The sequence below is a fragment of the Pithys albifrons genome, chromosome 1 (assembly GCF_047495875.1).
Source record: "Pithys albifrons albifrons isolate INPA30051 chromosome 1, PitAlb_v1, whole genome shotgun sequence".
Classification (NCBI taxonomy): Eukaryota; Metazoa; Chordata; class Aves; order Passeriformes; family Thamnophilidae; genus Pithys; species Pithys albifrons.
This window is the reverse complement of record NC_092458.1, coordinates 121,580,802-121,599,375: the sequence shown is the minus strand read 5'-3', so window position 1 is coordinate 121,599,375 and position 18,574 is coordinate 121,580,802. Positions and strand designations below refer to the sequence as shown.

The 18,574-nt window shown below is 38.8% G+C and overlaps 1 protein-coding gene across 2 annotated transcripts in view; it reads left to right on the top strand.

Moving 5' to 3' along the window:
- PKNOX1 (PBX/knotted 1 homeobox 1) overlaps positions 1-15,442 on the top strand; it is a 45,090-nt gene extending 29,648 nt beyond the window's left edge. For both annotated transcript variants that reach the window (XM_071566227.1, XM_071566235.1), the window contains exons 6-12: positions 274-444; positions 1,892-1,991; positions 2,827-2,924; positions 5,043-5,171; positions 6,230-6,306; positions 7,890-8,062; positions 8,984-15,442. In XM_071566227.1, coding sequence (XP_071422328.1) covers positions 274-444; positions 1,892-1,991; positions 2,827-2,924; positions 5,043-5,171; positions 6,230-6,306; positions 7,890-8,062; positions 8,984-9,195 — 960 coding nt within the window. In that variant the 3' untranslated portion in view covers positions 9,196-15,442. The remainder of the gene's footprint in view (positions 1-273; positions 445-1,891; positions 1,992-2,826; positions 2,925-5,042; positions 5,172-6,229; positions 6,307-7,889; positions 8,063-8,983) is intronic.
- Positions 15,443-18,574: the final 3,132 nt, after the last annotated feature.

Here is an 18,574-nt window from a genome sequence, read left to right as displayed (position 1 = left end):
AAAGATCATCCTGTCCCTGTGACACCTTCACTGTGCTCGAACTTCCTAATGTGTCACATGTGGCAATGATCAGATTGTTGTTCTGTTCTGTTTCCCCTGTGTGGTACTTCACTTATGTTCTTTTCCCATTTCAGGACTTAACAATTAGTAACTCTGCTTTAATTGGGTCATCTCTGGTACTGGAAAGTAGTGTTTGCTTAAATCTCACACTAAATATTTTTTTAAATTAACAGTTGTTTTGTTTCTAATTTTTTCCCCAATTCTCTCCCTTAGATGGTAAAAGCAATCCAAGTTCTACGTATCCATCTGCTTGAGCTAGAAAAGGTCAATGAACTCTGCAAGGATTTCTGCAGTCGTTACATTGCCTGCCTGAAGACAAAAATGAACAGTGAGACTCTATTAAGTGGAGAGCCTGGAAGTCCTTACTCACCTGTGCAATCTCAGGTATGTTTCAAATACATCTAAGTGTGGGTTTGCTTAGATGTCCTTAGGAACTTAAGCTACAATGGAGTTTCTGCAATTTACTTTCTCAAATCAATTACTAAGAGTAGAAGGAGCTATTTCACTATTTTTTTGTGCACATCTGTGTGCCACTGCCTGATGGACAAATTTGTTCAAATATGTGAGAACATGGACTCAATTTTTTTATTGTCTGTCATCCTTTTATGGTTTTCCCTCAGTTCAGCAAGTGCAGATACTCAGAATAGCCTGAATTAACTGTTTTGTTGGAAGGAGGTTTGGAAACAGAATAAACAAAGGAAAAGAAAAAATGTCCTTATTAAGAAGGTCTCTTTAATCCAATTTGCTTCATTAAAATGTTGAGGTGACTGATACACTCTATGCACAATCTGAATTCTGGAACAAATAAACAATGTCTGATGGATTATAGTTGTAATATTTGTCTGTCATTGCTTCTCACCTTGGGTAAATGTGTAGTTATGGAAAAGACCCATTTCTATACATGTGAATATCAGTTTATATCCTGTTAACATTACTAAATGCAATAACTAATTCCATTTTTTGTAGTAAATTGGTAGCAATTAACAACATTTAGTATATTATGGTTGATATTTTTGCTGTTAGATGCTGCAAAGTGAGCCCTGACACCCAAGTACCTACAAGATACCAAATCTTGGGGTATGACCCTTCCCTGAATCACTCTTGTGTCTGATGCTCTGTATACTAAAAAGCCTCAATGACTTTTAAACTTCACTTTCTGTAGTCCTTACTTAGATTTCAGTGTGTGGAAGTGTGGAAAGGAGATTCTAAAATCAGACAAACAACACCTTTCAAAGCTGTTTTTTCCATGTCTCCTCCAGTTTTCTGTAGAGACAGGAACTCATTTTGCATTTGCTATCAAAAGAAATTATTCATACACAGTAAAGAATGTGTAAGAGTTTGCACGGTCAGGGTTGGGTAAGAACTATCTTGAGCAGAATCAAATATACTGGGCATCTTTAATACTTCATACCTCATTTTGAAATTGAAGGAATTAAGGTGATAACTGAAATTCTAAAGCTTTGATGCTTGTAATCAGAGCATCAAGGGTCATTTCATGTGTCCTTTTTCCCTTGTGCTTTGGAAACTGTTTCTGTTCCTATTTTTATACCTAGAACTAAAATTTCTCAAGGTAGTTTTACCTCTTTTCTAACAGTTGCTTTTGTAAGGGTTTTCAAAGGTAATGGTTGGTGATAATGAGAAAGTTAATGTAGGTAATGATGAACCTCTAATGAAGTCTCTTTCTCTTTGAAGTGATTCTGTGATTAAACTCCAGATGTATTTTAGAGCCAAAAATACATAATACAAAATGCAGAAGGACACAAGCGTGCTTTACCTCCTTACAAAAAAAAAGCTCAAAAAATGCAAGCAACTAATTGTTTTCTTTTTCTAGCAAATTCCAAGTGCCATTGCAGGCACACTCAGTCCCCAAGGGATTATGGTGCCAGCATCAGCATTGCAGCAGGGAAATGTAACTATGGCAACAGTAGCAGGTATGAACAGTAAAAACAACTGGCACCTTCCTCTTGATGTTGGTTTCTTTAACAGTTGTTAAAAAAATGCACAAAGACTTTTAAAAATGTATTTTAACTCTTAATACCAGAGTTTTTGTAATACAGTCAAGTCCTTTACTGGTTTATGAATGTTTGTCTATTTTTTTGTATACCAAGTATGACTGTGTGAGTGGCAGCTAAATATATATAATGTTAAGAGATCTTTCTGTGCAACACTACAAAGACATTTCAGAGACTTCTTTTTTCCCTTCAAAAAAATCCTATTTGTCAAAAACATGCCTTACCTAAAACATTGCACTTGTTGGTTGCTCATACTCCCTGGCGTTTGGAACCACACCTCCAAGTCTGTGTCCTTGATGTCCTTGCTGTCCTACTATTGTAGAAATTACATTTTAACTGAAATATTTTATCTTCCTTCCAAGCAGGGTTTTAAAACAAACCCAGCTGCCTATCCTAAGCACCAGACTCACATAGGTGTGGTCTTGGTGACCATTGTTGGTTGAAGACTTAGGTCAGTTTAAACAAAGTGATGAACTTTTTTATAGCCTGGTAATTGTGGCATTTTCCTTTGACCATAGGTTTGGGATGCCTAAAATGTAGGGAAATACAATCATATTTTCAACAGTTTTTTGTGGACAGAAAAAAGTTGTAGTGTAGCAAAGAGTACATCTGACATGCTTACTAGAAAAGAATAGTTAATGCATTATCAAAACTCTTGTGTTGTCTGCAGTGCTGATGTGTTTATGTGTTTAAAGACAATAAGACTTGAGGGGTTTTTACTGACCTATAATCTGTGTTGCTGTTTTGCTTTAAGGGGGGACAGTGTATCAGCCAGTCACTGTGGTCACTCCACAAGGCCAGGTGGTGACACAAGCACTGTCACCTGGGACTATTCGGATCCAGAACTCTCAGGTTTGTTTCAAGGGCTTCACAGAATACTTATCCTGGGTTCAAATAAATCCCAGTAGTTTTAAGAGGTTTGGTTTAAATTTGGCAACCTGTCAGAAGGAGCTCTGTGTGTACACACATGGTGACTGATGTAAAATTAGTGCAAGCAGTGCTGGAGGAGTTACAAGTTGTATTGCATGATGTAATCTGGAGATCCCAGACACAGCTCCCTTGCCACAACAGGTCATCGTAGTTCCTACCTGTTAAATGTCTGCCTTTACTGATGGCAGAAGAGTTTAGGTACATGGAAGTAAAAAAAAAAAACAAACCAAAAAAAACCAACAAAACCCACAAACAAACAAACAAAAAGCCCCAACAACAAAAAACCCACACACAAAACAACCAAACTAAAAGTTAAAACAACCCCACCCCTAAACCCCTCAAAACCTCCTCCAAAACAACCCAAACCTCCCTTTGAATTAAATAGACACTTTTTCAATTATTATAACATTTCTAATTGTTGTACTAGTTTTATGGCTAAAGAGATTTAACTGTGTTACATTATGGTGCCAGACCTGCTGTTGTCAGGAATCTGACTTCTTATCACAATGGCAACCACTAGTACTGTGAAACTGTATCTATTTCAGAGGTTTTGTCTATTTTGAGAAGCATTTTGCTATAAGACCTTTCAAATATTCAGTTGAGACAGTGGAAGATCCTCACATTTGGCTCAGTGTATCATACACTAAAAGATAAGGGTCAACACTCTTGGGGGAGGCTCCTGAGTCGGACCTGAATAGTTCAAAGAAACAACTAAGGAAAAGGAAACATGAAAACTAACCCATGTTTAGTTACAAAATACCTTGCTAACTTTCTCTTAGAGCTGGAAGTGGTAAATCAAATCTTCCAGGAATCTGGAGTCAATTAAAATTGTGAATGAGGAGCTACCATCTCCACAGCATAAAATCTGCTGGTAATCACTGACTCACTGGCTTCTTTTCTTCCTTATTCTGACTTTCCAACCAAAAAAGTGTGCACAGAGTGTTCTTGCCTTCTTTTTATTGGCAGAAACGTGCATGTGCTTGCCTGTGTTCTTCCCTCAACACACACATTTCTAATCTCAGACACCTTGCAGAAAGAAGTGTGTAAAATTACTCTCCTGGACTGAAGAGGTTTTGTAGAAAAATGTTTTTTATATCTCTTAAGAAAAAATACTGAGTGGAAAATAATGCCTATAGCCTATAAGCAGAAGAAGGACTTGACCTTCTCTACAGATCTGTGGCTACTCTTGGTGTTAGTAGGAATCTCCAAACCCACCTGTGTATAGGTTTGGACCTGTATTCCTTGTCACCCATAGAAAATCCTTCTTCTGTTTCTTCTCTTTCGATGTTTCAGGATGCTGTGGAGGTGGGGAAAAATGCTGGGGGAGAGCTCTGGAAAGTTCATTATAAACCCTCTCTGTACAAGCGGATTATTTAGAATATAAAACATTATTTTGGAAATAGAAGTATGCTCCAAATATATACTTGCTATAATTTGATAGCTTAAATCTTTTTTAAAATTAGTTTTCATGCAGGACACAGATACAGTGATTGGCTTAAGAAATTGCTTTAATCTGTCTGAAAGCCTGATTTAAAATTTCAGTTAGAAATAGAAATGAAATAGAATCTTACATGCAATTTGTGTGCTGTTTCTTTCATAGCTGTGTAAGCATTTAAGGTTGTATCCCCAAATGTTCAAATAGCCAATGTGCAAATGATCTGATGCACCCACAGAAAGTGGAAAATGAGGAGAAATAAATATGAATATTTAGGATGTAGCAAGAGTGTTGTAAAATGTATTATAGGTTCTACCACACAGATCTTGCTTTTTGAGAACTTAGATGCGTTTATTAAAGAGGACCTTTATCATAGTTGTTTGAAGCTCTACCATAATAATTAATTTTACTTTATCCCTTGTTCCAATCTCAAATCCGTAGTATTTTACAGCTTCCATAGTTGTTTATTTGCACACAGTGAATTTATTCAGAATATTCAAGCCTAATTTCTTTTCATTCCTTACATAAATGAGTTGTTTGTTCATCGATACAGAGCTGCTATTTCTGTGCTAACTGCCTTGTTTCTTCTAAAATTATGTGTGCAGCTTCAGTTGCAATTAAACCAAGATCTGGGCATCTTGCATCAAGATGATGGCTCATCAAAAAACAAAAGAGGAGTTCTTCCCAAGCACGCTACAAATGTGATGAGGTCTTGGCTTTTTCAGCACATAGGGGTAAGGGCTGAGCATGGTCAGGAGACACAGTTGTTTATAGAACTCTTTTATGTGGTCTTTTACAATTTTGCTTCATAAAGAGGGTGAATTTATTCTTTTGTCATTTATGTAATCTCAGTTCAGTTTTCTTTGAAGTCACCTGGAGTAATTCTACAGTCTAATGTCAGTTGATTTTATTATTATTTTAATAAATATGTTACATTTATACTTCATGGTCTCAATAAACATGGTTCAAAGGAGTATTTCTTCATTTCACTGTGCTGAGACCTAAATGCTCTCTACACCCTGGTTCATAGAACAAGGAAAAATAGTTCCATCTGTGTTTTGTGGTCTCTTGAATGGATTTTTGATATTTGAAAATTTTAAATTTTCTGGGTTTATCTTCTTTCCAACAATCTACCAAGTGTGTTACTGTCTGCTTGGGCTTCCAGTAGAATCTCTTCTCTTTGCATTAACACTTGGCTTTAGATCCATTTACCCTTTCAAGGTGTGTTACAGTGTTTAGATGATGGACATTTTGTCTTTTACAACTGTTTTACAGCAGGAAACTGCCACAGGGAAACTGCCTGTGCACTTCTTGTGTTACATACACTGACTTCATCTGTTTAGCTCAGAGCAGCTTTATTTAACTAGAAAGTGCTTGTCAGTGCTCTCATATGACATTGCCTTTAGACACACAACTGATCAGATGTTGTCACGTGCTGTGTTGTCCTGGGATCACACTGTTCAATAAAGACTATCAGCCATGAGAAGCTTTTTCTTCTGAATTACACGTCAGTAGTTTAATGGTATCATAGACACTTTCAAGGATAAAATCAGTTTTGTGTAGTAAAGCACTCCTTGTTAAATTATTTATATCTATAAAAGTTTGTGAGGTTTCTCAAGTTCGTGTTTTAATGAGTCAGATGGTTGTAATCCAGCAGCTTTAATCTATTGTAATAAAGGAATTCTTATTTTTGATGAGGAGCAGCTTTAATCACTCGTAATAAAGAAGCCCTTATTTTTGATGAGATGAAACAAGCTTATGCCTTTTTTGTTTGCTTTTTTGGCCTTTTTAGCATCCATATCCAACAGAGGATGAGAAGAAGCAGATTGCAGCACAAACAAATCTGACACTACTCCAGGTTAACAACTGGTAAGAGCAAACCCCTTATTTAGTATCTGTCGTTGTCTCCACTTGCTTGCAACACAGAAATAGTTAAGAGTATAATTTGGATATCTGGAATTGAACTTGCTGTTCTACGTATGTTAGAAATATGTATAGAAATACAGGAGTTATGCACTGATACACAAGCATGTAATTTTTTAAGGTATAATAATACTCATGCCATTTAAATTATGTAAGAACTCCAGAAGGCTTTGCAACTTTAAGGATTTACATTCTCTATTGCTGAGAAAGGTGGAAGTACTCTCATGTCTCTTCTGCAAGTAAAGAAATTTATGTTTTTTAAGGCTTTTAGTGACCTGAAGCTCTGAAAAGTTTGCAAATATTTAAGTTACTGTCAACAGATACTTATTCTGCCCTTGTATCAAAGGATGCTCCTCTAAGCAGTGATGTTGGAATGGAGAGTGGCAGTAACTCAACCACACTCATGGTTCAACATGTTTAGCATGTCTTATCTTCACTGGAGGTGTCAGATAAGACACCTGCCCCCGCAGGAGAGAGGAGGGAAGGTGCCAACATGCACCTACTCGGCTTGTGCTATCAGTTCCTAAAATTACTGCAACAAAGTCCAACAGGGATCTTCCTCAGATTTCAAAGAGGACACTGGCTGCATGGCTGCAGAGGGGTCCAGTGGGGAAATACTTAGGATAGTGACAGGACAGGGGTTCCAAAAGTGGAACAGTGAAGCTGTGCCTGTGTGACATGTAGTCAAGGAGCTCTGTGGTCTGGGATCCAACTCCTGTCTTTGCAGAGCATTTTATTACACCATATGGACCTGCCAGCTGCACCCAACCTCCTTCCACTGCAGGCAAAAGTGTGTCCTGGGTGTGTTTTGTCACATTTAGGGGTGATGTTCTCAGTCTCAGCTCCTTAGCACAGCTCACTGTGTTGAGCTTGATTCAGTTAATTGCTGGTGGCTACTGAGATGTGGTTTAAGTATTTTCTTGCTCACTGACAGGAAGAGGAAAGGCATCAATTAGCATGCTAAAGTAAACAAGTGAAAACCAGGGACCTAAAAGGAATTGGGAAAGATCTGAAAAATGTGTTTGCTGTTGTCTCCTGGATCAGGAGCCAGACCTTGGAAAGCCAGAGAGCCTATAAAATAAGTAATGCAGAAGCTTACGGAAGTAAATGAAACCAGACCAAACAAACTAGGTTAGGCAGGGGCTAGATTTTAGGTGAGCCTTAATGAGAGGAGTATCAGCTTTCTGAGCAGTGCTGTCAGCAAGTTTTCTGGTGCTTAGTTTTTAATAAGATCCTGAAGTGCTTCTGTTGTGCTGTCTGGAGAATTTTTCCTTCTGAGGTGGGAGGAAAAGTGCTGCGAGCTGCAAAATGATGGAAGTACTTTCTTAGCTAGTTTTCCAAAATCAAAGAATGCTGGTGTTCTGGGAGCAGAACAAAAGCTTTCAAAAAAAAAAAAAAAGGTGCAGCCCAGCTGATAGAGAGAAGATTTTATATCCCTGATTTTTTTTTTTCACTGCATGCTTTGTGAATGTGAGAGAGAATTTCCAGCCAGCTGGTCACAAGTTCTCCTTGCCCTCAATTGTGTTTAGGTTTATCAATGCTAGAAGGCGAATTCTTCAGCCAATGCTGGACTCCAGTTGTTCTGAAACTCCAAAAACAAAGAAGAAAACAGCTCAGAACAGACCAGTTCAGAGGTTCTGGCCTGACTCCATTGCCTCAGGAGTTGCTCAGCAGCAATCCAACGAGCTCACGATGTCCGACGGTAAGAGGAGACAGACCATGGATAATGGAGTTAATTCCTCTTTAACAGAGAATGGAGGGTTTGATGCCTTTGGGGGGAGGGAGGGCAGCTTCTTGACATTTCAGTATAAATGTGGTTTTAATCTGGAAAAACATAACAGAAATGTGTCAGGTTTTCCCCCTTTAATTTTCTGTGTTTTGAGGGGAGTATTTTGTTGGACTTTATGTTGAGAGAATGTTGCTTTTGTTTCAAAATGAGAGGTCAGAAGTGAGATGTACAACTCTGATGTACAGCTGAGTTCTCTCAGTGTGTGTGTGCATGTCAGGAGTGTTCTGTTTGATGAGCACTATTGGGCTGCAGCTTGAGTTTCATGGCTGAGCATCTGCAATTCCACAAATGCCTTGTGTGTTTCAAGGTGAACAATGAGAGGCAGAGAAATGTAAAAGAGTCTTCAAAGGCTTTGACTGAAGTAACTTCCTCAACATCAGATCAAACAAAAATACTTAATTTAAGAAAGATAAATAACTGCTTTAATGTCAGGATCATCTTTTCTCTCCTGCTGCCTGCTGCTTTATTCCTTTCCAGTTTGTACCAGCTTTTCCCTCAGCCTCTGCTGGACCTGACAACATTTATCCATTTAAATCACCCTGAATCTCTGTGAACACTCCCATTTTTCTGCAATGAATTAAGCTGCAGAAATGGTCTTGTGATTACTTAGTTGGCAAATTACTGTTATGGGTGTCCATAACACAGCTAAGTTAAGATTCCTGGCATTTCCTGACATTGGGGTGTTTGACAAGCTATGTGGCTTTTATTTTAATCTAGTTTCTTGGGTTTTCTTCCTGTTGATTAGAAGCAAACTCTGTTGTAAATAATGAATATGTATTACTTAAAATTGAAAAGCAAGAAAGGTGCCAAAATACTGTGATTGTGCTTCTCCAGGTGCCGTTGTCACCATTACAGCTCCAGTCAACATGAATGTAGACAGTCTCCAGTCCTTGTCATCTGATGGTGCTACTTTGGCTGTCCAGCAAGTCATGATGGCGGGGCAGAGTGAGGATGAGTCCGTGGACAGCGGGGAGGATGATGGAGGAGACCTCTCAACAACAAACATCAGTGGGCTGGTCTTGGATAACAGCGATTCTCTGCAGTAGGAAACAAGAGAGTGTGACAAAACACTTAGGAAAACGAATGGACTGACTGACTGACTTTTTATAGTTTGCACAGCAAACATTTTACACAAGTTTTATTTCTAATATGTTTTATATGTAGATATAGAAGGGTGCACTTTTTTGTATTTCATAGTAAGCTTAAAGAGTGTTTTTGCAGGTGCAGCAACTTCTTTCAAATGTGTTTTTTTTGTTTCTTATTCCTTTTTTTTATTTCAGAAAATTATATCTAGTAATATAAAGAACCACATAAGCACCCCTTTGTTCTATGAATTGGAAGTGCTGCAGTTTCTAATGAATTATGCAGTTTCAATTAGTGCTGTTATTTAACACAGCTTTTGATGGGCAGGTGATGTAAATTTAAAGCATGTGACACTAGTGTGTGAAACTTGATGATTAAGTTAGATGCATATATTTGAAAGATGCTTCTGCACCTTAAAAACTGCTAGTCTGAGGTGGACAGCAACACACATAAAAAGGAACTGTTCATGTGTGATTCAGTAGCGAATGTATGGCAATTTAAATAAGTTTAGTTTCTCTCATAGTCCGTGAGCCTGTTTATCATTTGCTATAAAAACTCCTATTTTTACCTTGCTGGGGTTATTGGATAAAAAAAAAAAGTATTTTTATAAATTCACTAGAAATTGGGATGACGACTGTATTAAGCAGGAGGATAAAAAAGAAATTTCCAGAGGGGAAAAATAAATGTTTAGTATTCCTATTTGGAAGGTCTGAAAACTGACCCAATTTAATAAACAAGCCTACAGGAGCATTCTATGATTCTCAGCTATCCCACAGTGATATACTATATTTGATAATAGCATAAGAAGGGCCCACTGTTTGATGGGATTTTGATATTGTCAAACATTGATTTATATTATGTGTAAACTAATATTCAAATTACATAACTCTGTATCTAGACTTGTATCTGAAAATATTTGCTAAATGAGTGTTCAGGTGAGTAAATTCAAATACCCACAACTTTTCCAGTTATTAGAGAAATTTAACAGTTTATAGTTTGTACAACTGAATCTGAAAAAAATGAAAGTTGCCTACTGTAAAGTCATGAATTCTGCTATTTTATTGCATTTGAAATATTTTCCCCTACTACAAAAAGAAATATAACTTATGGATTTATATAAAATTTCCTCAAATCTGAAGTTTACTACCAGAATATACAGCAGGCTTTATTAGAGTAGAAAATCCTTGTGTGTCATTTGAAAATGAAGAGCTGTTGTGAAAACAGCTGTTTTTTGGTTTTGCTTTTTTTGTGGTAACAGTTCATTTCTTTTATTTTCCCGAAGTTTGAAGTTGGTGTCTGTCTATCAATGGACTTTTGGAACTTTTGTATATCCCTTTGTTAAGTACAAATAACAGACTCCAGGAGCCTCATGGTGTGATCAACATCCTCTTTTGTCCCTGTTTGTCACAGTGATGGGTTAGATCAGAACTTCCTTCAGATTTAAACAAAATCTAGTTGTGTTTCTGATGTGACAGGGGTAAAGATGTCAGCTTTTAGACATTGTATTTGAACAAAGCCCTTGAACAGATGCAAATATTTCATTGTAGTTTGTGCTTCTCAGAACACTCATGTGCTTAGGTCCCGTTGATTTCAGTAGGATTAACACATATACTCTTAAATGGTTGGAAGGTGGTCACTGCAGATTGTCTTCCAAGGCAAGTGTGAGTTGGTATGAAGAAAAACTTCAGGAAGAAATGTCAGTAGCATTGCCATGTGTACATGGAGAATAATACTAGTTTTCAATGACTAGTAGCTATTTTTGGAAAAAATGGTGTTGGTTTTTCCTCAACACAAGTGATGTTTCTGCTGTGGCACTTATTGCTGGCTGAGGATCTTCCTTAGTTTAAATGCTGTAGTGATCTCCCCCACTGCAGTGGTAGTTCCTAAAGGACTTGTTTTCTTCTGACTTCTCTGCTTTGCCAGTAATGTGCCATGTTTGTTAAGCAGCACAGTAAATGAATAATGAAAGATTTAATTAGGAAGGTGTTGACATAGCATAACTATCTCAAAGGCTATTGTCAAGCCCAGTTTGACCCCAAAACATTTTAAAGGACAGAAACCATGTACAAATACTGCTCCTTTGGAAACATTCAACCTACTGCCTCTACAAAAGATAAGTGAGATTACTGAAACAGAGAGACAGATTCTGTGGTTTTGTTTTTAATTGTTTTTGATTTAACTGCAAAAGTGCTTCACCACCCCCACAGTTTCCATTATACAGCAGGTCATATTTGTTGGTTGATTTGGGTTTTTTTTCAGCCACCCTTGTTCATGTTAATCCTTGTACTTGTTGTGGCATGTAGGCAGAGGAATAATCTGGTTTTCAGTGAGTACAGGCCCATGGACAAACACCTGCTTTTCCAAATCAGGCTGTGCTGGAGCACCCGGCTGTTTTCCACCATCTCCTTTCCCTCCCTGACCAGCTGTTGATGCCTCAGGCTTTTCCCATCCTGTTTCAAGGTGGGCTTGGGAGCAGCTGGTACATCAGCTGATCCATGGGGTAGCAAAGAGCCAGCAGGGAAGGGAAGGGTAAACCAAGGTGGGCAAAACTTCTGTGCTTTGGAGAAAATGTAGCAATGGGCATTTGCCCACATCTCAAAGCTTTGAGAACTGAGATCCTAAAAAGAGAGGGAAGGTATTAAAGCAATTTAATATCTATACAGCCAACTGGAAGAGGGGTCAGGAATATACAGTTTATGTGCCACTTGGAATTCCATTGGAAACAATCAGGCCTCAGGGTTTACAGACTTCTGAAAGTTTTATTTTTCAGAAAGAAGCCATTATCTAGTTAGCTGCTTTTTTTTCTTTATTCCTTCCACCCTCCATGCAGATGAAGTTTTATTCTTCTGAAAAATTTGTAACATTGTCTTCAGCTACTTTATCAATACCTAGACACTGAAGTGTACAGAGTTTACTGTGGCAGGGGAATATGGAATCGTTTGACAGTAAGATTAGAAACATAAAATCATAAGGATGTGAATTCCTAAAGCTGAAAAGGCTTTACCAATATAATCAAAGCTATTGCTTAACATATGAAACTCAACCTTTTTCTTTAAATTCTGTGAGAACTCTGTAGTGGGTATGAACTGCACAGAAGTGCTTGTTCTTCTCATGATTTAAAAAAACACAAAGGAGTGTCCTTCATTTTTGCTGTGGAAGAAAAATTGCTGGTTTCAGCAAAGCATCACCATTCAGGAAAGGTACATGTTTACAGTAGTTAAAAAGCCTTTATAGGGGACCTAATATTAAACCCATGTGTCATTGCCCCCCTGCCCCCAATTAAAGTCATATTCAAATACAATAGAACTAATTTGTTTTTAAAATCAATGTGATTCTTCTGCAATTTTGATTATTGAAACTCCTAATTTTTTTTCAATTGAACCCAAAACAGGGTTCTCAGTCCAATGTTTTCAAGGTTCCTGTAACAGGCAAGGCTATTTCCTGTTGTGTTTCAAGTTTGGAAGCATTGCAATGTAGTAAATCAATTCCAAAACAATCAGCATACATTTCTAAATGACTGTTACAAAAAAATAATCATGTTGGAAGGTATTTAGGATCAACTCTGGCTCTGCAATGGGTTTTCTGTATCTGAATATTGTGTCAAAGTGGAGTCCTTGCAGACCTCAGGGAAACTCCATAAGGATCCATAGCAGACTGCATTTATCTGCCAGAGAATTGGTTCCTTGTTCTGGTACCTGATGTCTGTTGGGAACATTTTGGAGAGCCCTCCAACTTTGTTTTGCCTGCACACCTGGGTGTTCTGCCAGTGGAAACCAGGGTATGGATCAAGGGCTTGGAAGGGCAGGAACTCGGGCTGACCTGGGGTGCACCACAGACTGGTTTGTTCAAAATCCAGCCAGAATCCACACCCAGAGTGAGGAACTGGAGTTCCCACTTCCTGTGCTTCCAAGGTAGCTTCAGGTTTATGGATATTCTAGTGGAGTAGAATAACAAAGACTTAATGCATGAATAACATGTGGATTTGTTTCTGAAAGAATTGGAAAGTTTATCTTCCTGCCTTTATGAACTTGACAGCCCATAGGATGAAACAAAGCCTTTCCAAGGGATGATATTTGCACTTAAACAGACAAAAACCCAGAACACCCTGGTCTTTTGGGAAATTGGAACACATGCATTTAATTGTAATTAAAGATGATATAACATTTATTTTCTGATGCTGATTTGTCTTGGGAGAAAAAAATAAGTATTGGTCTATGCAAGACACAAATGTCAAAAATGTGTGAATTACCCATTTTTAGGTGCTGTATTGTTGCTGTCTTTCTGACTTCTGTTACTTTGTTTAGTCTTTTCAACCTTTCAGCCTTACATTCAGCTTAGAGTTGAATAGGCAAAGTGTAGTTTGGAAATCCTGTTGGAAATGTAACTAACCTTCATTCCCTCATGAAAATCTCGCATGTTGAACAATTAAGTGAAATGTTTTTGGTTTCCTAATAATAAATTCAAACTCTCACCACCTCCTGAAAACAGCATATCCATGAACACGCACGTTTAATTGTGGTGTGCAAACGATCAAATCATCAGCCTCGTGCTGAGGGCACTGCTCACTGTTCAATGCAGGTGAAGAGTAAAGCAGGTTCATTTTGCCAAGCTCAGTGTGGATTCCTTCCCCCAACCCAACCCCTGGCATGCTAAACTCCTTCAAACAGATTTGGAATTGTTTCAAGTCCTAAAGTAACCTGGTCATCCAGTGTGTAAAGCACAGTGAAACTGCCACTAACATGTTTTTAAGCGATTGCCCAAATCAGGTTATTTGTTCATTCTGGTCACCTGGAAATATCAAGTCTGTTCCTTTTTCTGTGACTTAGTTCTTTAGGACCTGCTGAGTGATCCCAGCTGGTTTTGCCAGAGAAAAGCAAGGTGTGAGAAGGCAGTGAAATGCCTTTCCAACCTTGTAGGCTCCTCTAAAGACACAGAGTCCACGTTAATAGATTCCAGTGTTTTCAGGTCGTGACAGAAAAGGCCCATAAGTCTTTCCATGGGTTGGCACCATTGGGTCTGTACAATTGACAATCTTTAAAATGTGAACCCTGTAACTTTTATTTCCTTGGGATTTTGAAGCAACTGATCTATCAAGGGATAAAATTAAAAATGAGAATATGCTTCCTGGGTGATTTATTTTTACACTGCTGTTCTCTGTGAACAGAAAAAGCACATTTTTAAAGCAAAGCATTTACATTAACAGTATTGTTTGGCTGAAAGACAAATATGTTTTTAAGAAACCTTGAGCATAGTTTCAAACTATTTAACCAGTTTTTGGCCAGGGAAAGTCATTGCCCTTTGTATTTGTTTGGGATTTCCTGTTTATGCAAATGAACAAAAATGTTTACTAGTTCTTACCAGTATGGGGATTTTTATTACGCTTTTGTAATGCAGGAGCAGCTTCAATGAAAGAAAGAAATAGCAGGTAAATAGTCCATAATGTGTGTGACTTTGGGTGTTTTTTTTCCTTTGTTGTTGTTTCAAAATTATTAATTAAAATGGCATGGACATCAAACTTCCAGTAATGGTTCCAAGCATAAATGGTAGTGACTTACTTGAAAAGACTTCCTGCAAGTGCCATGTGTTAACTTGTTTAGACAGATTGTCCTGCATTTCTGAAATTGCCTTGTTAATCAGAAATCTTCAGGAAATGAGCAGCCTCTTTATTACAAGGTAGTGATTCTTCTCTAGCAAGAATCTCAAACTCATTTCATCCACTGTGTGACTCTTGCTCTGCAGAAGTGAAGTCAAACGTGGGTGACCTGCAGATAAGATTTACTTCTGCTTAGCCCTGGAGCATTATTTATTCCTACTCTCTCTTCCCCAGTGTCTGGCATGGTGAGATCCACGTGTGCCACCAAAGGGAACAGCCCAGAGCCTGGCACACCTGGGGAAGGGGCTGTGTGTGACTGCACTGCCCAGAGCTGGCACAGCCTCCAGCAGCCCTGCCTTGCTCAGCAATCTGTGTGACAGGTTTCCTTTTACCTTGAGGAGCATGCAGTTTCTAAGCATGATTGACCAGTTTCTTAGAAATAAAAAATTATTTTTGTAATAGCTGTTTTCTTACTCCAGAATTTTGGATTGTTTTTGTGCTTAAAGGGTTAATCTGTGAATAGCTGAGTAGTATGTGTTCCAGACACAGGAGTATTGGATCATTGCTTTGACCTTAGAAGAGGGTCTGAGAGTAGTGCCAGTAACTCCTGGTGATATCATTGGAAATAATTTTAACTCCACTGCTGCCAAGGAGCAATTTTTTCCTTAATCTGAAATAGATAAAAAACCAACCTAACAAACAAACAGACAAAACCCCCCAAACCAAACCAAAAATAAAAACCTCACACCTCTAAAGGACAAGTGAGAATGGCTTCAAACTGACAGAGAGTAGGTTTAGATCAGATATTAAGAAGAAATTCTTCACTGTGAGAGTGGTGAGACACCGGCAGAGGTTGCCCAGAGAAGCTGTGGCTGCCCCATCCCTGGAAGTGTCCAAGGCCAGGCTGGACAGGGCTTGAAGCAACCAGGGCTGGTGGAAGGTGTCCCTGCCCATGGCAGGGGGTTGGCACTTGATGATCTTTAAGGTCCCTTCCAACCCAAACCATTCTATGGTTCCATGTTGATACTGCCTAAATTATGCCCCATATAGTGTATTTTTATTAGATTGGTTTTGAATTCCCCTGAAAAGTGAATCCCCTCTTCAAGAAGCCACCACAGGAATTGGAAGCCTTAGTTCTGGGAAACTGGTGACTTGGTTTGCTGTTTCTAAATAATCCCCTTTGTAAAAAACAGACCAATATCCTGAAGTCTAAAATAAGGGAAATAAACTCCATACTTGATGTAAAATGAGGATTCTACAGGAAAAGGAACAATAAGGCTGGGACACATATTGGGTACTGTGTTATTTATTTAAAATCCATATAGAAATTCATTCAAGTTCATAGTGTGTCGGGTATGTGGGATGGAAGTCTGTGGTGTATTTAAAACACAAAATAACAAATCACCATTTAGATACTCCTGAAAGCAACGTGACCTTTGTAAGTCAGGTTTGGCTTGTGTTCCTCATGCAACACTGGTGTGATCCAGGGCTTATGAAGTAATCAGGGAAAATGTGGGTATTTACCTTCTCTGTTGGCCCTTGGACTTTGGTGTCACTACTAGCACAAGTCAGGAGCTGAGTCCCTTGGACCATCATTCCTGGCACACGTTCTGTTAAGTTAATCCCTGAATCCTAAATATAAACTGATGCATATACTAAATCTGAATGTGGTAATAAAAATTAATTTAGATAATTATTAAGATCCAAGAATTTTTTAATGCAGATTTTTTTAAGACATGAGAAAGCATTCAGGTAACACTTAAGGAACTAGTGACTGATGTACATGACACTTTTGCTCTGTGTGTGTCCTCTTTCTCCTTCAGCCTTTTACTGAGCTGCAAACTGGACACTTCCCTTAATTTCTTGACATTCATCAAATTATGTTGTCTCACATTTCTGAGTAGCTCAGCTTAAGGCCCTGTTTGGTCTGTAAGATAAGACCACTTGTTTTCAGCAGAGGCTGGCACACAAAAAAGACAAGGGAACTTACTTATATGTGCAATTGCAAGTAATTGCAAATTCAATTACTGTGCAGCTACTGATTTTTCTAAGATGCTTTGGAGTATATATAGTTCCATGGGCAAGATCCATATTAAGGTAAGGAAGGAGAGAGAATATTTCTGTTGCTGGTGTCTCACTGTATTTTTATATTGGAATTAGAGGGCTATTTTTACTTTTTTCATACACAAAGATGGGAGGGTTTGCACAGCTGATTCCGATTAAGTTCCTTAACTCAGTCTTGCAGCTGGATCAAGACCTGAAAGCTCTGTGCTGGTTTAAAGGTAAACTGGCAGGAGAAATGAACCCACCACAAGAGAGATTATAAATCAGAGTTACAATTTAATAAGAAATATTACAATAAATACAATGACACAAAGAGAAATTGCTGTTAACCCACAAAAAACAGTAGTACAGCCCAGTGCCCTGGGGCACAAACACAAATGGGTTTGTTGACCCCTGTGCTGAGACCCACGTGGTTCCCCTGAGTCCGAAGCAAAAGGAGGTAAAAAACCTGTTGGTGCAGATGGTGGTGGTCTCCTCCTGTCGAGGTTCTGCTCCTCCTCTGGGTCTGATGAGTGGTTTCAAGGTCTTCAAACCCCAAGATTATGTACCCTCAGGTCCAGATGTGAGCACCCAGTACCTCCCCCAGGACGGGGAGTTACACAATGGATGATCTGACTCTGTGAGTCATGTGGTATTTGGGAATTGTTGATGTCCCATTAGCACCCTCAGGCTGGGTGTGAAGGTGCTAACGACTCCCTGGAGGGGAGTTATCACAGCTCTTCTCTCACAGGTGTCTTTCACACACAGCTCACATCCTGAGGAGTCTGGTGTGCCCTGGGCAGCTGCTACAAATGGTCCATTGTTAAAAGTTCTTGGGAAATCAATAGAGGGTGTGGAATACCCAGCTTTGATCACCTCCACACAGTGATAACCTGGTCCCACCTGCTGAACTAGGACAAGCTCTTAAAAATTTTAAGAATCAACATCAAACGAAACTCAGAATTGCAAAATTCCAGGGATTTTGAGGAACTGAGTTGGCATTTGTTAGGTAATACCTGCACTGCCTTCTCAGCTTTTCAGAAAACTGTGTTCCTGACTCACTTACACACACAGGGACACTTTCAGCAACTGCAGAAATAATATTCCTCTAAGATCCTCCATTCTGCTTTAAAGAACTGGTTTTGTGTTCCTGTCGTTGGGTTTTTTTTCTCCTCCCACCTTCATTTCTTTGGAAGTTTGCAACAATTAATCCTTAATTACATACCCTGGACTTTTTCTGTGTCTCTTGAGCTTCTGGACTGTGAATAGCCACAAATAATGATTCTGCAGATCACCCCAGGTTTCAAACCCAGCTGCCGGGAAAAGTCCAAAAGCCTTACAGAACTGAGTTTTGGATGCTGCAATGGATGCAGTATTGGAATGATGACTGAAAAAAGAGCTGTCCTTAGAGTAGATATGGAACATTGAAGCTAAATCATAGAACAGAATCACAGAATCATTGAAGTTGGAAAGGATTTCCAAGATAAAGTCCAGCCTTTGACCAAACACCACCTTGTCAACTATGGCACTGAGTGCTCTGTCCTGTCATTTCTTGAACACCTTTAGGGATGGAAACTCTACCACCTCCCTGGGCAGCCCCTTCCAGTGCTCAACAACCCTTTCCATGAAGAAATTCTTCCTGATTTCCAACTTGAACCTCCCCTGGTGCAGCTTGAAGCCCTTTCCACTTGTCCTGCAGAAATCAC